This window comes from Stegastes partitus, unplaced genomic scaffold, assembly GCF_000690725.1.
Source record: "Stegastes partitus isolate 25-593 unplaced genomic scaffold, Stegastes_partitus-1.0.2 Scaffold64, whole genome shotgun sequence".
Lineage (NCBI taxonomy): Eukaryota > Metazoa > Chordata > Actinopteri > Pomacentridae > Stegastes > Stegastes partitus.
The window spans coordinates 770898-795730 of record NW_007577795.1 but is presented as its reverse complement, the minus strand read 5'-3'; the positions used below and the strand labels follow the sequence as shown (position 1 = coordinate 795730).

General features: G+C 40.5%; 2 protein-coding genes across 3 annotated transcripts in view; both read right to left on the bottom strand.

Moving 5' to 3' along the window:
* Positions 1-1191: 1191 nt before the first annotated feature.
* Positions 1192-20501, bottom strand: secisbp2l (SECIS binding protein 2-like). Of its 2 annotated transcripts, none has more exons than XM_008276076.1 (18): positions 20286-20501; positions 15945-16153; positions 13788-14115; positions 13510-13648; positions 12117-12340; positions 11155-11179; positions 10868-10986; positions 10113-10223; positions 9885-9995; positions 8924-9091; positions 8687-8828; positions 8390-8565; positions 8158-8290; positions 7890-8052; positions 6676-6896; positions 5566-5720; positions 5219-5438; positions 1192-3967 (listed from the first exon to the last, which is right to left on the bottom strand). In XM_008276076.1, exons 1-18 carry the CDS (start codon positions 20304-20306, stop codon positions 3363-3365), a joined length of 3270 nt encoding a protein of 1089 aa, XP_008274298.1. In that variant the 5' UTR covers positions 20307-20501; the 3' UTR covers positions 1192-3362. The 2 variants fall into 2 exon arrangements, with proteins under 2 accessions (XP_008274298.1, XP_008274299.1); XM_008276077.1 differs by having other exon boundaries at positions 10868-10983.
* A 191-nt stretch (positions 20502-20692) lies between these two features.
* The window catches only part of cops2 (COP9 signalosome subunit 2), a 7429-nt gene continuing 3288 nt past the window's right edge, over positions 20693-24833 (bottom strand). The window contains exons 7-13 of the mRNA XM_008276075.1: positions 24609-24783; positions 24312-24490; positions 23992-24044; positions 22815-22912; positions 22611-22693; positions 21907-21965; positions 20693-21275 (exon numbers count right to left, since the gene is read on the bottom strand). Of these exons, the coding sequence (XP_008274297.1) occupies positions 21131-21275; positions 21907-21965; positions 22611-22693; positions 22815-22912; positions 23992-24044; positions 24312-24490; positions 24609-24783 (792 nt within the window). The 3' untranslated portion in view covers positions 20693-21130. The remainder of the gene's footprint in view (positions 21276-21906; positions 21966-22610; positions 22694-22814; positions 22913-23991; positions 24045-24311; positions 24491-24608; positions 24784-24833) is intronic.

Here is a 24833-nt window from a genome sequence, read left to right as displayed (position 1 = left end):
GCACTCACAGTTATACACTGAAGCAGAGCCAGTGGAGTATATGAGTGCTCTGTTCCTCTCCTCAGCACCTCAGAGATGCTGTTAAAGTGTAATATTAGTACATTATTAGCTTGGTTCAGTCTCCTAAAAATATTTTCAATTAATTGAAGTATTTGTATTGCAGGAAAAGGCTCAGACTGACTTGACCCACACAATAAACACCATTATTCCACAGTGTAACAAATGCATGTGTTATTCAAATGACCTGCATGAACTCACACGAGGAAGGGGATTTAACAAGAACATTTGCATTTCCGTTTGGTTCTTATCAGAACAATAAGCAAGGCGCCGACTAAAGAGTGTTTTACATACTGTACTTATTCCTGATTGAAAGATTATTTTCTTCCAACAACAAGGAGTACGCAGATTGTAGCAGCGCCTTCACACTTCTAGTGGCATTACACAGTAAATGCAAGAATTTAAAGAGTATTTTTATCCAAAACAAATAATTACAGTTGACTTGGTAAATGCACGCTGCAAACATGTTGGATGTGAAAGTAAAAAGGCAAGTCTTCAAGCCTGAGTGGGTAAAATAGCGTAGAGCAGCAGAGCTTTGTCCCTTCCTAGTGGTCATTCATTCAAACTGCAGTCGAGGCCTGCAACTCACAGTTATTTTAACCATCAACCAGGCTATTTTCTACATTGATTGTTAAATTAGTTTAAACAATACAGTAAAAAAAACAACAAAAAAGGGCATTACTCATATTGCTTGTACCATCATCAGCCCCCTCCCCCAAAAAACTTACATTTCAATCATATCCAACAGAAAAAAAGCATGAAATCTTCACATTTCAGGGCCTTGAAAACAAACTCTTCATTTATTATTTAAAAAGTAACTGAAATGATTAATTATTATCAAAGTAGTTGCTTGCTCAGAGGGAACTTTTGAATTTGATGGGGTTTCTGTGAAATTTTGATCTCAATTTTTAAATTTGTGAGGTAATTTAGTGTAGTGTGTAACACTGTAGGGTCTTACCCTGAATATTTAGACTTCTTCTGTACACTTGCAATGTCAGTCTTATGTCTCTACTGGAAAACACTTTCGCTCAATATCTGTTGTTGTAAATATGCAGTATAAACAACAGTGACTCAATTTTCCATCGATCTGCTGCACATGCTGAGGGAACGGTGAATAAAAGTTGAGACAAATGATTTACTTAAACAACATTTTAATGATGTTAATCATCAGTCCATATAGGTTAAGAGTGATAACAGGATTATGAGAAACAGCCTCTAACAATGTTGCTAGTGATGTACAGTCTGAAGGAGACGGTCTTAAATATCCATACAAAGACGAGGAACACGCTGATAAAAAGTACTTCATTAAACCGTTTTTTTTTTTTTTTTGTCTGTTTGTTTTTTTTCCTTTTTCTTCTATTATGATTTTTTGTTCACATTAGTTACAAGACCTTTACCAGTACTGTATTTACATAGTGCAAAAAAACACACTTGCTGTCAATTAACATACTTCAAAACACTTTGATGGAAGTCGTAGCAACAAAAAGCCTACACACAGCGTACCTTTAATCAAACTAGAAAATACTTTCATAATCCCAAGTATGATATTCAGTACACTGTCATCTCCCACCTCACGTTGGGCTTCACATTGCAAACAGCCCGACATACTGCATTTTACACACTGCATCATTATTGACGGGCTGAAATCTCACTATGATTCACTATCAAATACCATTATCAAATTGGATTCCAACTGTTAAAATGTCAAAACTATCAAATGGCTTTAAGAACAGGATGATTGTATTGTTTTTAATACAATGCAAAATCAAAATCTCTTTGTACACTTGTATTTACAAAGGTATGCGCATGACTTTGTGATGACTTACAGTGGGGACTCAGCCCTCTTGAGGGAGCTGAACTGACTTATGACTGACGGTTGTAGCTGGATGTCTACAAAATCTGTTCAAAAAAAAAATAATCTAGCAGAGGTGTCCGGCGATTTATTTCAGGTATAAGCAACTATAACTGACTTTTCTAGGGCATTATTAAACCAGTGAACACCTGCTTGTCCTCCAGCTTCCTAATTCAGTCACGTTGTTGTAAACTACACACACACAGGCCGCAGTGCTTTGCTATTAACTTTACTATGAAGTTCTGTGTCTAGCTTCTATTTTACCACAACACTTGCAACATTTCTTTCTGGATGGAAAAAGATCTCAGTGTTGATAATAAAGCTGATAAAAAATGGTGCTTGGAGCTTTGCTAAGAGTCAGCTTTTGAGCCCCCTATCAGAGAACAAACACTAGAGAACGAAACAGGAGAACTTTTTTTTCTTTCTTTTTTTTTTATGAAGCACAGACAGCATCTGGGAACTCAAGACAATTCCATTCAGAGGAAAAAAGAACAACCCCAAATATTTTCACACTAGGCAAGATCAATATGACAAATCATTACATATTGTAGTAGAACCACCTAGACAAGGTTATATTCACAAAGCTTGTTTTGCTTCTTAGAAGTTAAGTCATTTGAATCATCTGAATACAGAATGAGACACTTATTATTTGAACATTAAAAAACACTCTCTGAAGACTGACGGGTGGGAGTGGTTTTGGTACAAAGACGGAACCCCTGACACTGTAATATTCGGTGATGAAAGCTAAACACCAACCAAGCAGGTATTAAGAAACTCTCCTTCCCTCGTGGAGCGTCGAGGTGAAAATAAACACACATTATGTACAGAGATAAAGCCAATGAACACAGCAAAAATAAATGCAAACCATGTGCCTTTTAAAAGACACACACAAGCACACAAATACTTGCAGAGCTGTAAACCTTCTGAGCTCTGAGTAAGTTAAGATGGGAGCTGAAAGGTTCCAACCTCCCTCCTCTGTGAGCTACAGACAGCAGTTCAACACTTTTTTTTTTTAACCACTCGTCACTTGCTCCCACAAAATGTCCCTGACTCTTTTAAAAAAAAACAAAAGAGTTCAGCTTCGGAGGAGGAAAATCAAAAGCTTCCCTCTGAATTCAAGTGTTGCAGGTTATGGGCCAGAGAAGTGAGGGCATCCTTTTAAAATACAAGATGAATGTTTTCTTTTTTTAGGAAGCGTTACCTACTATCCCTCACGCTGTGTTAGTTGTCGGTTGGTCTGTAACCCTGCGTGTCTACAAGTTGGTCGGTTTCTCTGTAACGTGTTGTTAATGCTTTGCGTGTGAGCGTTGGTCAGTTGGTTGGATACCTGAGATTATGTCTGGTGTCAGGGGTTAGAGACGAAGGCTGCTGGCTGCTGTGAAGAAGATGCGTGAGATCAACACAGAACAGAGGGAATGAATGTATGTAAGAACGGAGAAAAAAAGAACTGATTTCAACCAGTGACTTTCTTCGCCTCCGCTTGTTCTTTGCCCTCCACCCTCGTCTCTGTGATGTCCGCCGAATCGAGATCCTCCTCGTCCTCGCTCTGCCCTCTCTCCTCTTCTTCTTCGTCCTCTTCCTCCTCCTCTTCCGTACTTTCTTGGCTCTTCCCCAGCTGCAGGTTTTCCAGGGTCTTGGACACCCAGGATTCGATGCGGCTGCTCAGGGTGGGCACCTCCACAGAAATAGGTTCAGGAGTGTAGTCCTCCTCCTCCTCGTCCTCCTCCTCTGCCTCTTCCAACATCCCCGGGACCAGGGTGGAGGTGGTGGAAGTGATGGAGGAGTTCAGCGGCCCCCTGCAGCTCCCATCCAAAGAACCCGTCTCGGTGCTCTGTTGTGAGGCCAGCTCCAGCCGGTCGTCAACCCGGACCTCGTCTTTCTCACCCTGCGTGGGAGGCGCTGCGCGGGGCTGGGGAGCAGTCGAGCTGGGTGGGACGGTGTTGGTGGCGGCTGCCTCACTGTCTCTCTGGGCGGCTGTGGAAGGTGCAGGGCGACTCGGCTCAGTCTCTACAGGCTCCAGGGCGTCTGAAGTCTCCATCATACTCCTCCAATTGGTCTCTGAAGGAAAAATACAATTGTCAGGCTTCACTTCACAAGCAACATCACAGATGATGGCACAAGGCAACAAAGTACGTTTATGGGTCCTCAACCTTTTTAGCTCGTGACCTTTTACAAAGTGTCTAGGTGGGGTGCCAAGTCGAACAGTAAACGTATCTGAGGTGCTTGCAGTTCCACCAAAGAGGTATTTCCCATCAGATGTTTCATTTATATGATTGTTTAAGTATATAGTCTTATACCATGGTCAGCGAGAATTCTATGGCTAACTGGCGTGCATTATTTTCGTGTATTTGCACACGTAGTTTGGCAGTTAAATTACTATTATATCACGCTGCTCTGGTGACTTGCTTTCAACGGCGCTCTGAGACTTGCATAAAATAGTCCCAAAAACATAGGCATTTTTACCTAGTTCTATTAATTAAATAAATATTTTGTGTGTTTGCTCGCTGTGTGGGACCATGGTATAAGCAGAGTCTACAACACTCTGCTAAGTGCATTCAAACCGTATAATGCACAGCCAAACTATTCTCACGTGCTGCGTAAAATTGTCTGGGTTCAACTAATTATGATCCTGCAACAGGAGGAAAAAACACTTTGCCTGATTTGTACTTCTTTAAACCAATCACAATAAGCAGTGGTAAGCAACATCATCTGCTACAAACAGTGACAGTCGTTTTCATGTAACATAAAAATACAGGGAGGTACTGCCATTAAAGTGGATATTTCACCCAAAAAAACTACAGGGCTGCATTATTTAAACTTTGATTTTGTCAGGATGGAGGGCTGCTGCCCAAAGATTGTTGTTTCCTGTTGCAAAAGGAACCTTGAAAACGGTAACGCACAGGAGAGAGGAAAAAGCTTTGTGAAATGTGTGGCCGACTGCAGGTTTCTACCTATTATCTACATCCTGTGAGCCAGCCTATTGTTTAGGTCACAATAAAAGTCAAACTGTGCAACAATTTTTAAATAGCAAACACTATGGATAGTTTGAGAAATGATAGTATATTTCTGTAGAATTTCATGCTTGTCTTCTTTTCCTCCCCATTATTACTTTACAGTTTTGTGAAGTAGTTAGCCATAACTCCACCATCATTACCTACTACAGCAGCACCGATACGTCGATATTTATATAAAACCTGGTACTTTTATTTATGTAAAGGATCAGAATACTTCTTTCACCAGTCATCACAGTTAACACTAAAAAGTTATTACTAAGATGAAAATGAGAGACCCAGAAATGAGGGAGCTTACCATACTCTTTTTCATTGACCTCTGAGATCGGCTCAGAGAAGATGGAGCAAAAGGAGATAGCTGAAGCAGCAGAGTGGTTTCGGGAATGCCCCATGTGGTGTGGGACCTTCTTGTCATTTTTCAAAGCCTCCTCCGCCTGCTCCTGCTCCAGAGCTGACACCATGTCCTTGTAGGCCTTCCTAGCCTCCTCTGTCAGAGACACTAAACGGTTGAAAAGGCCCTGAAGGACGAAGGAGGATTTAACCAAGTCATTAAGAGACAAAGAAAACATGTGTTTATATTTTAATCAGCAGTTTTAAAAGCAGTACATTCAACTCAAAAGGTTTTAGCGGAGCAGAGCGCCTTACCTCAGCTCCGGAGTAGTTGAAAATGCCCACGACACTAACAGGCACCAGCTTGTTGACGCAGCGTCCAAGAGCTTTTCTGCCCAGGGCGAACACAAATGGTATCTCCTGCTCCCTCGCCATGGCAATTACATTGTATAAAGCTTCATCCAAACCACCTGCAACAGAAAAAAAATTAGTGACTCAAACGTATCAAATCTGACAAATTAAACCAACGAAATGATGTTTTAAAAAACGTGATTTTGGTTGTACCTATGTTTGTTTGAGAGTAAAACACCTAAGCATCTATTAATGTGGAATTTCTGTGTTTGTACTTTTAATCAAACATTTGTTTTTTTTTGTTTTTTTTACACATCCAGCAGTAGAAACATAATTTGGAGTCACTTTTCTAGTCACCTGGTGAATGTATGTCAAGCAGTCACTCTTAAATCTGTTTATGGTCCCTGAGGGAAAATATCACCATGACCATCAGCTCATTGCAGTGTGTCTTTTAGCCTTTTTGGTGCTGGCTATTTTGTGATTTTCTTTTCTTTTTTTTTTTTTAAAGGTGTTTTCAAAGATTTTCTGCTGAAGCCAACTAAAAGCAGTGAGAGTGAATCAAAACAGCAAATTTATGGGCTGGACAGCTAAACAAATAAAGGAAAATTGGTGGAATCATCCATAAAAAAAAAATTAAAAAAAAGAGGGGTGCTGCAGATTGTATGATAATTCTGTGTTCCCCATTATACATAACCTCCTTTACACTGCCATTTAATGCATTGCTATAACTAGAATTACTGCTTGTATGCCCCTGTCAACCAGTCAAGCTTCAGTATAGATCCATCTCTCCTTTGGTTTCTGAGTCACAGTGTTAGATAACGGCCAGATTTTGCAAATCATCATGATGTCACAATTTGACCTTTGTCACGTTTGTGCCATATTTGAAGAAAGGTGTTCTTGAGACATTGCATTCACGAGAATGAAAACATACAGCCACACAGCCTAAAAAACATACTTTCTGCCATTGCTGACCTGGAGGCCTAAAAATACAGATCTGAACTGAAAACACATTTACAGCTCAGCTGGTCAGATGTCAGAAACTGACTAAATGCAATGTGGTATTGCAACACTCACCTTTGGCCTGGATCTTCTCACAGTTGGGAGAGATGATGACACACTTGATCTTATGCAGCTTCATGTGCTTGGTGACCTCTCTGAGACCCATGACCAGGCGACGTTTGGACTTGGCCTTAGTAGGATCCTTCTGGTAGACTCGCTCCTGGAAGCGAACCAGCTCCTGTAACAGGAGAGTCACGCTCTCGTCGATCTCCTTGCTCAGCACTTGGTTACAGTACCTGAAAAAGGAAAAAAATAAAAATAAATAATAATAATAACAATAATAATGGAGGGTTACAGATGTTGAAAACATGTTTTGAGTCATCATTGATGTTGATTACAACATAGAAAAGCTTTAAAACTTGCATGACCAGATTATTAAATGATTAGTCAGTTAACAAAACAAATAATATGCACAATTTGATAATTGTGAAAAAGATTTACAGCAAAACATTACAAATTCTCTAGTTGCTGACTTTATACTGCTATGAGATTTCATATTAGGCTTTTTAACTATTTTGTGATATTTTATAGACAATAAACAATATTCTGGAAAATAACTGTCAGAGGAATTTATGAAAATAACTGTTTGTTGTTGAAGTTCTACAAGACTTTAGACTTTTTTTTATCCCTAAAATGACTCATTCAACATTTATACAGCTGTTCATTACAACTTTGTTTAATTGTGTTTTGACTGTGCGTATGCTATTGCACTTTGTTACTAAGTGATCCATTGTGAATTCGGACAAGTTTGATGAAACGCCAATAGGAAGGTCAATGCAGTGTGGTCTGAGGAACAAGTGTCCTGACGGTCAGAGCTCAGGGGAGGAGCTTGGCTACAGAGGCCTTTTGGAGGCTTTAAATGCAAAATCTGTTAGAGACGGGTGGGCTGGGACAATAGGCCCACAGCAGAGGACACAGAGAGACAAAGCTGTGTTTGTGACAATTGGCATACATTTTTGCGGAGAAAGGACAATGTGCTAGGCATCTGTGCCATACTCTACAATCCTTTATTGTACAGTTCCGCCCTTAAAAACACCCGTTAGCTTTCAGAGCTACGCTTCTCACAGCCAAAGCTCTGTGATTTCTGAGTGGGACAACTATTTGCTTTACTGATCATTTTTGTTTCCACATTTTTCAGGCATTCCAGTGCGAGGGATTCCTTCAAAAGGTCTTGCCCAGTTCAATACTCCTTTTTTTGGCACTTATGTGGGATAAGAGGGAGTACTTACTCTCTGAAACGCCTACTGTGGATCTTGGTGATGGCATTTGAAGCCATGGGACTCCCAATGCCAGAGCTGGCAGGGGAACCCTGGGACACCGGGGTGATGCTATACGGAGAGTTCTGACTAGCCGGGGAAAGGGATGCATCACTGGGCACGCTCAGGCCGTTCTCTGTGGCACAAACAAATAACATTACAAATTACATCATGGATATGGAAAAAAAAAACAAAGGTACAAGTGAGATGTCTTTACTTCTTAACAATGAATTCCCCTCACCTTCTTGGGAGGCAGGCTCTCGTGCAAGATCGTCAGTAAAATGTAGACACTCGTCTCCATGCTCCTCATGCCCCGATGACTCTTGTTCTACACTTGGCTTCCCCTTCTTTCCTTCGCGTTCCTTCAGAATAATCTATAGGAAAAAAGACGAGCTTCTCTTAACAAATTCTAAATGCAGGGTAAATAACATCCTCTTCCAACACGTCTGCATCATTAACTTTGACTCCTTTACCTTCTTAAGAGCTGTTGGCCGTTTGACTTTGGGGATTTCTCTCTCCTTTCCCCTCTTGATGCGGGGTGCGGTGGAGTCCAGGGCGTTATGTGAGGCTGAGTATGGCTGCTGATGACCCTTCAACATGGACGGCACGCTGGTGGAGCCTGAGCTGTGGAATGGAGTAGTTGTTCCAACTGGAGATACAGACAACAAAGTTAGTATGTATGTAGAACCTGTGTCCTCAAAAAAAGAGAGTATTTTAATTAACACTTGGCAAAAAGCTAAAGCCTCTTGTCTTATCTCATTTAGTGATACCTGTAAAAGACAATGGCTTGGTATTGGTGAGTTGTCTGGCTTTCATAGCTTGCTGTTGTTTCTCTAAAGCGGCCAGCATGTCTCCCAGGTCCAGCTCGACAGATGTTTTACTCTTCTTCCCTGCTGCTTTGGTGAATGCTTCCTGTCAGGCAAAGAACGAAAAGGCAAAACAAGGGTTACGGTAAGAGGGTAATCATAGACCAGGCGGCAGTGAGAAGCAGAAGGTTAAGTTTGTACCTGCAATTTCTTCTGCTCCATGCTGATTTCAGAGTATTCCTGTGCAGTGGCCAAAGCAGCAGCCAGAGCCTTCTTCCTCTGGCTCTTGGCTCTCTTGGGAACAGAAGTGGTGATGGGGATGGGTGTCTGCACAATGTTGATAGGGGAGTTTTCTGGCAGGTTATCCAGCTGTGATGCATGTAGAGACAGAAATAAGTATTTATTAGAAATGTAAAGGTTAACAGATATAGGATTCAGCAGTGATTCAGCTGCATATATATACAATCACTTATGTGACAGACACGCAAAAAGTTCATGTCATTAAGCAATCCTGTCTCTGTCTTTCCTATGTGCCTCTAGTATATGTGGGTGTGAAAGATGGTGCATCTGGAATGCACCTCTTCTGTCTTTTAACACTTCCCAATCACGCAGAGCTTCAAGTTTCCACAATGTTCACACAAGGAACAATATATCAGCGTCACGGTGTACTGTCTGATATGGAGAAGTATTATATAGAATGTCAGGGGCACACCACACAGCTTGCTAATAATCTAAAGAGGTGAAATTCACTGACGGTAAAGTTACAGAGAAGCTGGGTCCACACAGGGAATGCTAGCAGATAATGCTACTTTCAAGCTTCAAAGATACCACTGAAGCCATGTGCTGTTCTATTTACAGAGACTGGCCAAAGATTTATCTAATAGATCACTGTCCATTTTCCCTCATGCAGGAGTGGTGAATAAAGCATTTTCTGGTGTGCATTTGAAATAAATACTGAAGAAAAAAGTAAAGTCATATTTTTTTTTTTTTAAATACAAATATCAAATCCTGAGCACAGCTGAACCAAAACATTTATATGCCTTGTTTTTGTATGAGAGTGGATTGTGTGTGCATATCAGACTATATGCAAGACATTTTTTGCATTTGATTAATAATATAGAGCTTACAAAGAGAATTGTGTTCAGAAAGGGCTTCCTCTTACCAGGTTTTTGGGCAGTTTAGGTTGTGTGTGTGTTTGGGCTGGAGGAGTTTCTGGTTTGTTGTTGCGCTGGGCAGCCCCTCCAGTTGCAAGATCTGGGAACTCATCTTCATCCTGGCAAATATGCATGAAACGTTTTAACAACATATAAATTCTCTGAAATAAAGGCATCATTAGTGCGATGGTAACACCGCTGCATGAAGAATTCTTTATAATGAAAAATTCTCATACCTCGAAGAAGAGAGGCTCTGGAGTGAGATCGGTGCCAGTGACGGCTGCTGGCTGGAGACGTGGTTCTGACTGGTTGGGCGGCATTCGCCCTGCATAACCACTGTGGAAATCCTGAAAGGCAGATACGTAAAGTGAACACACGAGTCAGACAGGGTACCAGTGGTATTCAATAACTTTAACCCTCAGTGTATTTCTGCACCTGCTGCCAAGCTGGGGAAACATTGTAGAAAAAGAAGCTAGAGTGAACAGACCAGCTTACAAGCTAATTCACACAGACAGCTGACTCTTATCACTATTTCAAGACATCCTAAAAAAGGCACAACAGAATGCTAATGACTAATATAGGTGTGATACTACGTATATGCTAATTTTTTTTGTCAGGGTGCCTGAGAGTTACATGACTTTGCATCCAAAATTTCAACTACTTATAGATAAGAAAATAGTGACACCGACTGTCTAAGCCTTTCCTGCTCAACTAGCTTTTCATTCTGCCAACTCCATCGTCTCTGTTTACGGCTTATTTGTCGTCATAAGTGCATTTTTTGTTACACCAATACCCAAAAGTGGGCTCAGTTCCCAACAGTTAGGATTTACTGTATATCCGTCCTTATATGTTGCTCAGGAAGCATTACAGGATGAAGTCTTTACACTAAAATGAATTGTATTTCTCTTTTATCATTACTTAATACCAGAGATGTTCAGCAGACATACAGAAGCCTTATGCTCAGTGTCTGCTTCAGTGGGATCTACTTTACCTGTGAGAAGTTTCTCTGTTCAGGATTCTTCCTCGGATCTGCTCTGTGAAACTGGCCGTTTCTGTCTCCCCAGGACTTGGGTGTAGCCTGAGATGCTACATTCACCCAGGTGCCTGCTACTGAATAACAAAGACAAAAGTCATTCTTGTGTTAAGGAAACATCTCCATTCTTTCGCAACAGATTAAATGAACGGTGCAATAAAAATTAGGATATGAAAACACAATGTAAGGATGAGTAATAGAAGATTTTAACCCCTCATTCAAAAAACATGGTGCATCAAACTTACCCGTCATTACACCGGCTTCTACTCCCTATAAGACACAGAAAACATAGAAAGGTTGAAGAAAAAGGGCAAATTGAGAGGTGCGTGTAACACTGTGAGGACAAAAGTAATTTAAAGATTACATTACACTTCCTCCAGTGGTGGTAGCTCTGTGCAGTACGCTCATATATCCTAGTTGTTCTTTCTGGTGTATCTATGACCTCTATCAAGATTATTTTTTGGCTTTTATTAGACAGTTGAGAGTGTGTGAGTAGACAGGAAACAAAGGGAGAGCAAAAGAGAGAGGAAGGCAGGATGACGTGCAATAAAAGGACCTAGGATAACCTTGAATGATGGACATTTCGGTGATGTGGCATATGCTGCAACCGTTCTGCTACATCGGCTTTGAATTGAACACATTTAAATTCTTCAGTGTAAGATCCACAGTGTACTCCACTTATGTAGCTAACTTAAGTGCTTTTGTGTACACAGCAAATTAACCACGATTAGTTACACACTGACAATCTGTAAATCAAAGTAAATTTGTTAGGATTTTCACCAAACCAGTAGGGGAATATGTCAATGGTGCTGATACTTTTATTTCATGTATTCATCAGTTTATGCAGCTTTTACTTCCAGATTGTGTATTGCTCTTTAACAGTTCCACTAAATCAATCATTTCAATCCATCTTGTAACTAAACCCCTCAACATATTCTGTTTCACTCAGAAACATATCACATTACTGGAGCTATAGATGCTCTAATGGACTTTTCTCTGTGACTGTAAAATGCTTGACTTCCTACTTCCTGACTTGATGTCGGGATAGTCATTTTCACGTTGGCTGATTTTCAAACCTTGCCCTTGTAGTGCAGCACCAAAACCGTCAAAGAACTATGCAGTGAAGAACCAACACTTTACTCATTTCGATTCTATATTTTATCATAAGTCTGTTGGATCTGGAGGTGATGGTAAGCAGCCAACATACCATAGGTGCTACTGTAGTCTCTGCTGTTCGTTGTGTCGCCCCAGTCGCCTGGTTGTGCTTGGGGCTGCAGTAGCCGCTGTCACTGTCTATATCGGCCTCACTGGCGCCCTGCTCGTTGTAGCTTTCAGCTGGATGGGAGGCCCGTCTTCTCTTTGTTCGGTTCTTCCACAGCAGGGGACTAACCCGCTCAGCAGCACACCGCCCTGATACCTCACCCGGGAAATCTGAGGACAAGGCAGAAGAACTTAGACCTGATAATACACAAAATTAAAGTCCCTCTCCGGTTGTTGATTTAACTCCTGGAGTCATCTCTGTGTGTCAAAGTTATATATTTAGATTGTATTTCCACAAAAATAACCCCTTCCTACTTTAAATTGGTTTCAACGTAACTCTACATCACTTCTTTGTCTATTATGTGTGGCTCTACTTAAGTCTCTGCCTTTCTCTTCACTCATTCTTCTCCACTGACATCAGCTCGAGCTCCGTAGCTGTAAAAATACTCTGCGCTACACAACAGTTATTGGACAGATTCAGCCATACATGTTCAAGCCAAAAACTGATTCTCAAGAGGAGTAATGATAAAGAAAGACCCTGCAAGATTTCAGGATTGGATCCTTAGCTTTGTTACATATGAAATCCCAGAAGTCAGAATCTGTGTTTTTTAAACTGTCTGCAGTTTCAATGTGAAAATGCTCTGCCATGAAGTTGTCGGCCAAATTTGTTCATGATATGTCTTCTAGCTTGTAAAAAATAGCTTATAAACATACTGACAAAGTAAAAAAAAAAAATTTCTCCAGAAGGGGTGTAGCAAGTGGAATAAACTGCTACATCGTCAAAAAGGACAATAAGGAGATCCAACGAACACAAACTTGGACTAACTTTATGACATTTTGTATGTTTATAAAACCACAGCTGAGCAGACAAACAATCTAAACAGGCTCATTTGGGTTTTCAGAATCAAAAGCAACGGTAAGGACATCTTGAGCTGCACATATGTTAACCTTTCCAACTGGAAACTCTGCATTCCAAGTCTTTCAGATGTTAAGCACAAGCATCATCAACATCAACCTGTAAGACCAGACATGGCTCTTATCGTCATTGTGTCCCACTTCCTCACTGACAGGAAGGAGTCTTGCTCTCAAGTAAAGCAGCTAACTTTAATAAAGTCTGGAATGTGTTGAGCTTCAGCTTCCTTTGAGCCCCGGGACTGAAGAACATCATTCGTGTGGGCCATAATGAGACTCAGACATTTCTACTGCCATAGCTTATAAGCTTTTCATTGTGAGGATGTGAGGTTGTTTTTTCTTTATGATTTTCTTGTTACATAAACTCTGTATACAGCCTGCATGCTAGGACTTAAATGTGTCTATAATCACTGCTGCAGCATTCTTACCGGTCTGCTGTGCTGCATCCACCAACATGACGGTCTTGGTCCGACCGTCAGGCCCTAAGGTGCACACCTCCTTCTGCACAGCTACATTTCTAGTTGGAGGCCGGCGACCCCTTGGAGGCTGACACACACCCAAATGTTGCTGTAGGAGAAAGAAAAGGAGGCAGGGTATACTTACTAAACAGACTGAAGATGAGGAGGAGGCACACTTTTTTTTAGCATAGACATACCAAGTGACATTCGTGTGACAGAATCACAGACAGGATATTGATCTTTTGTACCTTTGGGATAACATTCGATCGAACCATGCCTCTCCCTCTCTGACTGGCCATTCCATAGGTCGGCCCCAGAGGCAGCGGCCTTTCACTGACGTCTGCAGAGACGGGATTGACCACTCCGGCCTGCACTGGCCCTGCGTAAGTGCCAGGGAAGGGCTGGTAGAAGCCCATCACAGGCGGGCATGGAGCAGGCATAATCTGGTAGTAAGCGTAGTCATTTGAGACAGGAGGCTGGGGGGAAGACAAGATGGGGTAGGCCAGGTATGGACCACCAGGGGTGGGGTTAGGCTGCTGCCAGCGCAGCTCCCCTCCATTATACATAGGGTGTTGTCTGTGAAGCAGCAGAGAGGAAACATGGTGGATTATTTCAAATCAGCAACTCTTTCAACTACGGCAGGGCACAGACTACAGAAGTTAAAATCCAAACAGACTTGTCTTTGGGTTACATCACACACAAAGAGAAACTTCAACAAAACACTCCTCTCTTTAATCTCAAATGTGCACACACTACAGGATTTGGAAATATTGACGCATCACACACTATAGGATATTACTAAGACTATCTTGCCAGAGGGAGCAGTCAAGAGGCAGTGCACCAACTCATGTGATCTCATGGGGATGCAGACGTAAACAAAATGAAGACTGTGGTTTAACAACAGGCTGTGACACTAATAATACTCTTCACCGAGACACTTTTTGCTAAAACATAAGCGGAAGGCTATGAGTCTGGATGAGACAGTCGCCAGAAAACACGGCCAACACAGTTTGTCTATTCTTCTGCTAGAATTAGCTATGAGATTCATCTATCAGTTTTAATAGCTGTAGCTAATATTAGCCTCGGGGGCTACTGTGTTTAGCACTGCTTGGCAAGCGTACACTGCTCTGGGAACTTCCGTGATAATCGGAACTATCCTGGTTTTACCACATACATATTAAACATGTTTTATATTGTTTGGGATGGCCCTGATGAGTCTGCCAGAAGTTTTGGAGATTCAGGAGGGAATCTGTAAACCCCTCACACCGCCAAATAATCTGAGCTGAACAATGGGTCAGACTAAATCCTGGACCGATATTGTCCTCTAATTGTTAAGAGGGGAGAAACAGGGGAAACTGGCCTCATGCTCCTGCAGTGCAAGTCCTGCCTACGAACCACCAAAATCAATGATTATTTGTAGAAGTCTGTTCAAATCTAGTTAAAACTTTCCTGTCACAGCATTAAAAGACTGACACTCCCTTTCCCATGGAAATTACACAAAATGCTAGAGGACAGAACAAAATATTTCACAAAATCTAAGAAAAAGCTTTAACTGAATCATGGCATTGTGTAAGCTTGTTTTTTTGTTTTTTTTTTTACTTTGTTTCCGCTGTTTAAAACATTTTTCCATTGTATTTTCTCCAAATAAGCAGCAGCGTAGGGAAGACTGATTATTATGTGCCTTGCAAAATAAGATTTAGGTTGCTTTAGCGAGAGAGAGGTTTATAGGAAAGTTGAACGTCTGCAATGCTGCAGTGATGTGCAAGCCGACTGGTTTGTTAGGGGGCATGTACATAGCATGCACAAAAGCTGATAAGAATCCAGATGACATTTTCACAGCCAGCCCACTATAGCGGGCATTTCCTTGCATTCAAATAGTGGGGAAGGAAACAAAGGAACGGATGTGTGCAGGATACAGCAGATCATTCAGGACAAAGAAAGAGCCACTGGAAACATAGATTGTGGTTCCATGTAAACTCTGGGGAGGCTTCCATTCATAATTAAGCAGTGTTACAGTACAGAGCAATCTAACGGTTCAGCTTCAACACACTGTTTAAAAGATCTGATCGTGATCTTGTATGTGAAGAACAACATCAGGGACACAATGCTCTTTTGTTGTTATTATTATAATGATAGTAGAGTAAATGAGTTACTCTGAAAATAGAAGTAGTAGTGAATATTCCAGATGAGAGCTGCTTTTTCTTGGGTTGTTCAAAGCTCACCAGACTTGTTACAATGCTACAGGCGATGGCAATATTTCAGAAGTTGACAGCATTGTCAAAATCCAGAATTTTCATGAACCAGAACCATAGGAGTCATTAGTTCATAGTTAAATGAGTTTGCAGCGACTGCCTTTACTTTCATCCATCCTCAAACATCCCCTCGCTGTGACAGAGTAACAGTACCTGTTGGGTTGGCTCTCCTGGACGAAAGGGTAGCAGGTGATGAGGTAGCTGGGTATGGGAGTGGTTTCCACCCCTCCACTGCCTCCTCCTATACCTCCACCCCCTCCTCCTCCACCCGGCTCGCCAGAAAGACTCATGCTGACTAGGGATCCTTCAAGACCTTTCTTCTGTGGGATGAACGGTTCCACTTCAGGTGAAAGCTTCACATCCTGCACAGAAACAAATGAACAGCCATTACTGCCACACTGTGAGCCACGGCAGCCAATTATTGGCTACATGATGCACTTCAGAGAGACACAGGTCTGAAATAAAATGAAAAATACTTTATTTATCCCAGAAGGGAAATTCAATATATATATATAAACTGCACCCAAGAGCACAGATTTGTTTGTCCAACTTTCTGCTCGTCTTCTCCATGTCTGTATAAAAACAGTACAACCGATGCATTTTATCATTATTGCCATTCCACACCTATCAAATGAGATAGCTGTAGAATGAAAGTTCAATCCATAACAACACAGTCATGAAAACCCACCTACCTATAAATACACCATACTTTAACTTTACTGCTAGGATAGGTTTGTGAGGATTGTTAGGCTGTGTCTCTAGCATGTACAAGACTATCTATGGGCAGTCCATTTCAAATTATTAACCTAAATACAGCAAACATCTAATAGAAACAGAGAGAGTGCTGTGCATAGTCTACCAGCTGACTGATCGACCTCTCATTTATTTCATGGTAATCATAGCAGAGGATTGCATTTCATCATTATGTTCCACTTGGTTTATGGTTTTGAGTGTCGACAACCATCCATAAAAAAGGAACAGGGCTTAACACAAGGACATAAAACTTTAAACACAAATATGACATAACACAGGAATGCCAGAGGCTCTAAACAAAGTACAGTGCCGTTTTTGACAGTCACTGATGTGACTAAGAAATCTGCAGCTGATTAAACAGAGATGAAAAACACAGAAAATGGCCAGCTTCATGTTAAAATAGTCTACGTTGAGGTGAGTATCTACACCTCATAGCCAAAATTATTTTGGACTTTGTTTAAGTAGTTGTTTATCCAACTGTTCATGATGATCGTCTATTTATCTTTGTTATGTTATTTTTTAAGTTGATGGTTGACACATTCACAGCCGATGTGTGAGGCCTTAAAAAAGCCACAAACACTAGGCTCTGCATTGGTATGAGATATATTCTGGAGGCTTGTTTAACAAATGAAGGACTAACCGTGATTGGTCCTGGAATTGTTCTAATTTCTCAAACAAAAAATTAGAAACAACACAGAAGCTGGACTAAGTCGGAGGACCACGCAGTCTCCCAACTAGTTCTCACAAACATTTGAATACAAAGAAAGGATCTATTACATTTCAAAAAAATCCACACAGTTACGTCACTACAGCATCAACTAGAACTCTTTCTTAAATCATTATAAAGCAGAAAAGTTTTAGCTGTACGTTATCTTTCTGATTTATGACACTATGCATCATGACGGTCATGCTTTAAAGAATCAAAGGTAACCACAGAAAAAATGACTCACCGACTGAGTAAAGCATACAAGGTAGGGCTATTAAATAACCAGACTGGGTTTATGTGAGGTGAACAACAGCACACATACAATTTCAATATCTCTGAATCAAGTGAAATTGAAAGAAAATTAGAATTACAGCATTTGTCTCATTATTTATTAGTCACACCTTGTAGAGCTTTGAAGGATTCAGACAAAAGGCTTTTTAACTTGAACAAATTATCAATACAATCAAACTATATAAATGAATCGAGCAATTCAGTCAAAAACAATGGCAACAATGACCTTTTTCTTCTTTCTTTTTTTTTTTTTTTAAGTGTTTTATGCGCTTACTAGAGATCTGCTTCTTGCTAGTCTAATTGTATGGGTCTCCTGATTTATAGTACAAACACACCAAGTCAATAGCTGAGGTCCTGTGCTTTAAGAAATGAGACAAGTGGCCTCAGAAACGGCAAAGATTAGAAGAGTACTGCAAAACAGGCTTTGGACGAAAACACAGAAGTACTTCCAAACTTAATCAGCCACTTAAGACAATTGTTCTGCAGAGACATGAAGCTAAATGGAGCCAAATGGGTAGGATAAGCTCAGTGATTACACCACCTGACACGCAGGCCTACAAATCCCATAAATAACTATTCGAAATCAAAAACATACCACTGTGTAATGTGCACTATCGTGTACTACATGTAAAAACAGAGCAATGAATTTTACATTACACACTTTAAGTTTAGTAATCCTTATTTTATAGTCATAACAGTGTAACATCATGGATGCTAAGGTCCATATAAATGTACTAACTCTCATGAGAGACTGCTTACATATTTGTCAGACAACGTAAACTAGAAACAATTCCTTACAAGTGCTATGGGGCGAAAACTCCTACTTAAAGTTATTGTGCTCAACAAGTCAGAGTAACCTATATAATGCCATAAACCTTTAAACACGTGATGTAATTGGAATTTTTTTACAAAACCTCAAAATTGACACAGTAATATAACACTTGTTGTCCGTCGCTGTTTTGTTTTGATTTGTCCATTGCTGTTTATAAGCACCAGTCCTTATCTGACACTGTGGTCAAACTGGTCGAACAAATTTTTGCAAAGGATGAGATGAGGTGACAGGGTTCACAGTACAAAGACGCCCCCTCACTTCTCTGCAACTGTGGTCGGGATGTATGAATAGAGTATCAGTGCAGCCTGTGGATGTCACAGAGACAGCTATTGTCTCCCACTGCTACTGTTTGTGGGTGCTTCTCTCAGTTTTTCTTAGGTGATCTACAGATCTCATACTATCTCAACAGAGTCATGGTAAATGGAGTCAGTGAAGAAGTACAGCGATAACAAAGGGTTTTAAAGCTCACGAGCCCCCACAGAGGTATGGCCGCCTTCACGCCCAAACTGATAGGGCCGCAGGGTTTAGGAGGACAGTAGTTGGTCTGAATCAGGTACAATGGTACAGACTGGCTGATAGGTTGTTGTTAAAGGATTAAGTTTGAGAGGATAAAGTAGGGACAGTACTACAGGATAAGCTAATTATCCAGCAAGCCATCGAATTGAGGCCTGGTGTTTACTCATGGAGCTGCTTGACTCCTCAACAGTAGTAAAGAAATCGTGAGAGAAGCCTGAGTTGGTCAGGACTCGTCCATATGTCGTTGTGTTTCTGTGTGTTAGCGAGAGGGTGAGTGAGAATAGCTGTGATTGTAAAAAAGGCAATGAGGTCAGACCCAGATGTGCATCCGTTGGGGATGACAGAACTGCGATTAGACTGGGGTCTACTGATCTCACAAGCCTCTGTTTGTGTAAGCACTTATTCTCACACCAGTTGCTTTCACACACACACTATCAGGGAGTATCTGTTTCTGCACTGAAAGCAGGATGGGCTGTGAAGAAAGGAGCATATGCATTAAAGCTTTTAAGAAGTTCACATTAAGGAAGACAGAACTGATAAATATCACACCACTTGATTGCACATTTTCAAATACGTCAAGGAGTCTGACACATTGTAAAAAATACCGTTGTTCAGTGTTTAAGGTAACAGGTTAATTTCAAGCAGTGGCCAAAGAAAACGCAGCCTAGGGACAACAAACCCAAACGCAACCAAACCAAACTTTCTGCATAGCTAACAGCGTCAGAGGAATGACATACATGCAGTAGAACCAGACATTCCTCTACTGAAACCTCTCTGCCTCTCCTCCCAACACTCATGCACACATTCCTGCTTGACTGAAACCTTTTTGGTAAAGCCTGCCTCTCCAGATTGTGACACTATCAAACACCCTGCTCGTTTGTATCTGTCGCTCAGCTGACGCTCTGATTTAAATGACAACTGCTGTCAAATGACAACTCAGATGTTTAAGTTAGCTATAGCTAGCTAGCCACGCTAACATTTAACCAAGCCTGTCTTTGTGGACAAGAAGTGCTGTCACGGATATACAGCTGAGCCATTTTGTAAAATGACCAAACACACAGGCATTACAACAAAAGAAGAGAACTGAATCGAGGGCTACCTTTTATAATGAGCTTTACTTACCCATTAGCTGTTCGAATGTTAGCTTACTAGCCTCTGCTTATCTTGTTGTTGCATTTGACAAACACCACAACCTTTCACGGTGTTAGCATGAATAAAAACCCAAACAGAATTGATAATCGCTGCTATTTATAATTACAATAACGAAACAGGCGCTTTTTGAATAATACGAACCCGATTTTGGGCCCTCGACACTATTAAGTAACGCTATGTTCCATTTCCATAAGCTAAAGCGTTAGCAAGATCCCAACAAAAACAAATGCAAAATAAACTGTACCTTATTGTCACTAGCGTCCATGTCAGTCACCGACGCCGCGACAGACTGTCATTGACCACAATGTGGACGTCAGGATGTGGGCCTTTTTAATTTCTTCATTGTAAATTACAACCACTAAAGGCGTAGTGACTCACACCCAGCTCCGACTAACTGGACTCCGCCGTTAACTGTTGCTGGACGCAGCTGCGTCAGCTAGCTGCGCTCTCCGCTCACTAGCTGCTAGCTGTGACTAACTGCGAGCAGCGAACTGCTGTCAGAGTGGAAATGGGAGTCACCTGGAACGGAAGCCGCCGAGGCCCAGAAAGCTGCAACCGACTGGAAAATGCTGCACATGATGAGCGCACAGAAATACCTTCCACAAAGAGATTCCAATCAACTAAAAGAAAGATATCTCTATGTGTGATTTATGACAGTTTAAAAACATTTATTTGACTCCACATTCAGCCAAGGTCACACTCTGTAGCCAGTCAAAGGCAGTTGATTTTTAGTGCTGAGAGAAATCTGTTTATTACCAACAGGCAACAGTATACATTAAAATACTGTGTACACACTTTCATACACATTTGGACATTTTTCTTTAAACAACTGAAGCATTTGTGTGTTGCACATGGAAGGATCTGCCAATCAGGAACATGAAAAACAAAAATAAGTGTCAGTGATTTCCTCTCATTGGGACAAAACAACACACGTTCTCGGGGTTCTTGCGAGTCTTCTTGAAATTGATGCATTCTCAAAATCTGTGCTGTGTATCTTGTCTCAGAGGATATACTTGAAGAAGCACAGTAGCAACTTTATGGATGTATTCAAACATGCCATTTTCCTTGTCTCTTGATTTTTACATGCCATCATGTGAGCTTGCTAACAATGGCTTGGTTCAGAGAGTTCAGCTGATTTGTCCATTTGTCTAAAGCTGTGTAGCGAGCCCCTCCTCTTTTCTGGTAGTCCAGTTCTAGTAGCTGGTTCACCTGGTCAATACGTCCGTGGATTGTGCTGTGAATGAAAAAAAAAAAAAAAAAAGCGTTATCAGTAAAATAACTCAAATTTGGGGCTTCACAAATCAGTGAAGCTCTTGTAGTTCAGCTTTAAAATGCCATAATAACAGTTACTAGTCTTCCTGCAGTTAAACAGTTTATATCTACTCTACCTGTAAATTGTACTTTAGCATAATGCAGTAAAGACAATAAGAAAGTAGGTAGCATAATTAAAAAGGAAGATCCCAGAGGAAATCTTGGAGATTTCCCTTTTTCTTTAAACACGGACAGTGAAGTCTGTATTTAAGAAAAAAAAAAACAATACTTTAGCTCTGCCTAGTCACCTATGCTTTCAAATGAATGATATATTTCTTTAATATTTTTAGAGCACAATGACAACAATAAAAAAAAAACATTAAATGACATGTTTCTGTCATCCCGTGTTGTCATGTTTTGCCAAATCATTTACGTCAGTGAACCAGTAGAGCCGGGTTATAAACCTGCAAAGAGCATGTCACCATCACAGTATGACCATCAACTAACTCCCTTAAGGGCCAAAGGATGCAAACTATGAGGAAATGCAACTCTTTACAGGAAGGAAGCTATTTTTCTGTTTTACTTCTCAGCATGCACGTCAGTGACAGACTTACTTATCCAAGATGCACTGCACCAGCAAACTTTCCACATCGCACACGTCAATGTTCAGCTCCTGCAACACAAACAGGACAAAGACTGATCCTCACATCTGTCAAGAGGCATGTCAGCTCGGATGATTTAAACATTAAAGCGTGCCCAGGATTCAAAAGACCTGTGGGCAAAGTATCATGCAAATATGCAAACCAAAAACAAACAGGGGTTGGAAAGCCATCAACAAATACAATCAAGCATTGGTGATGTTATTATTTCTTCCTCATATAAATACTGCTTTTTAGCTCGTCTTCTTGAGTTAGTCATTTTAAAACAAACAAAAACAAACACAAGTCAGTAAATATTGTTCTTTTAATAACTAAAACACACAGAAAACTACAGACAACCAACTGTTCAGGTGTAGATCATATGATCTATGCTGCTGTTTCATCTGTATTTATTTGTATTACATGGTAATTAAGCAAATCAATAAATCCATTAGGAGCTCCACCTCTACAACCAAACTACTAGTTCTGCAAAACCAGACCAGGTCTTGCAATATCAGATTTCACTTTAACAGGTGTGTCCAGAGAAAGCAGGCTTATCTTTCTGTTTTTTTGGAAATGATATCCTTTCCTCCACAGAAATGACTGAATGGCTTTTTGTCTACATCAATTCATGACAGACAAAGTCACTGTAAAGGAATGTTTTGATCAAGCTGACTTACCTTGGAAATGAAAGGGATGTGTATTCTTGTGTATGGTTTGATGAGTTTGATAAGTACTTGAGTTCTAATGTTCCTCAGAAGCTCTGCAACAAAACATCACACTGTTAGCTATATATATATATATATGTGTGTGTGTGTATATATAATTTTTTTTCCCCAACATATTTGTCGTGTGTGTGCACTGATGTCACGTTCTCCACTCACCCTCTATGTGCTCTCTAATGAAGGGGTCGTCCATTATGTTACTGTGATTTGTTTTCAAGATTTTCTCAAATTCAGTGATGTCATTGTTCTGGTAGGCGCTGAAAGGGAAAACAGTCGCTGTTGTTCTACCATATACATTGTGTCTCCGTGACCCACACAAAAACTGTCATCCTGACAGCTGTCAAACACATTCCAAAATATTTCTGTTTTATGTAAACACTATTCTTATGATAATTTTGGGTGTTTGCTCTTAGTTTCTTGTTTATGTGATAAAAAATGTGAAAAATATGTGCATGAAATCTGAGCAAAGTGAGACAGTGCCTATTAGCAAACATGGGGACAAAAAGTGAGCCAACAAGGAAGCAGAAAGTTACTAAAGGTTTCGAGAAGACAATAGTCATGCTCTCTGATTCATACAAATACTGTGACATGTACACTAATGCTGACAGGCTAATGTTGACTGTTAATGTATCACTGTGTGTTGTGAAATGATACAAGGCATCCACTGAAATAAATGAACATAATGCACAGCTGAAATACTGACCAAAAGCAATAAATTAAGCATATCTAGGTAAAAGAGATAACTACACATTCAAAACAAGGCAACTTTTTTCACTGTAAGCAAGTCTTTTTGTTCCAATTTTGTTGCATTACAAAGACGCAGGGTTCAAACTAAGCAGTCATATGTACCATGCCTGGTGTACTGAGGGTATGACAGTACACACTCAGCGTGCCCTTGCATTGTACATGGGTTAGGGTTAGAGAATTCATTATCACGCCTCCCAGCCAATTAAATCTCACCTTTCCTCCCCTTTAAAGCTTGTTCTCTCCAACAATGACATACCAATGTTTGTAATGAACTGAGCAACAACAAAGTGCAGATAATAATAAGACCGATTTAAAGTCTGCAGTTCAACCGTACTGTCTAAGCCTCTTACTAAATAACAATGAGGAAGTGAGCCACCAAGTCTTTATTCAGATGACCTGTGCAAAACATTTCAGTGTATTTGTTGTCACAGTTGGATTAAATGACTGTCTGTCTCACTATTCTTGTTGCTTTCCAATCGGGCTCTTTAGTAAAACTGTGATGGCATGCATCTCAGAATAAGACTGGAGTAAAATGGTTTAAGAGGTAGAAACGACAGCCCACACAAGTGAAAAATGAATGCACTCTTACCTTACTAAGTTTGTCATCGCTAGAATCTCTGGGTCATTTTTGTATGGTTTGGCCTTTGGAAAAAATGTGAGAAGTTAAAACACTGAAACTTAAATAAAAGTTCACTGATTAAGCACAAAACCCCCAAAATACTTCAAACAAATTGCTCTGATTAGACATATTTGAGATGTGCTTTATCAAAAATTTAAACTGCACAAACTTATTTGGCAACCAGCTACTGTTCTTTCCTTTCTTGCTCTTTCCTTCTGTATATTCTTAGATACAGTATATAATCAGCTATTAAAAGCAAACATTTAAAATGATAGCAATTGCGTTCATACCTCTTGAGAGTCAAAAGGGTTTATTCCTGACTTCATCAGCATGTTTGCTAAGACCAGGTACTTCAGGCATGTCGTCCTTCTGGGGCTTCCAGACTCATCATAGTTTTTAAAGGCCTCAAAGAAGTCTGTGTGAGCTTTCTCAAACTCACCCTCTCTCAGATGCATCTTTCCTCCACACTCTGGCCGGGACCAAACAAGCACAGGTCATTCAGCAAACAGCTCTAACAGTACATAGTGTGACAGTTACACTTAAAATAAAACTGCTGTTCTATGAACAAGTGAGCAACACTGTCATACCTCTAATAACTCCCATTATGAGCGGGTGAGGAATGGCAGATTTAATATGAAGTGACTGCTCATACAAGGCTTTCAATTTCTTGTTGTTTTTTTGTGCTGTGTACATTTGGATTTCCAGAGCATAGATCTCCAACAGCTGTGTGCCTTTCTTCAGGTCATCCTCTCCATCATCTGTCTGTAGTTGATAAAATGAATATATAAATAGAATAATCACACATTTGATCA

Bases quoted from the DNA above. Each gene is read 5' to 3' on its own strand.
- secisbp2l (XM_008276076.1), bottom strand. From the start codon at position 20,306: ATGGACGCTAGTGACAATAAG. The intron at 13,649-13,787 runs GTACAAAAGATC...TTTCTCCTACAG, and splicing joins GATCGAATGTTATCCCAAAG to CAACATTTGGGTGTGTGTCA. The intron at 9,996-10,112 runs GTATGAGAATTT...CATATTTGCCAG, and splicing joins CAGAGCCTCTCTTCTTCGAG to GATGAAGATGAGTTCCCAGA.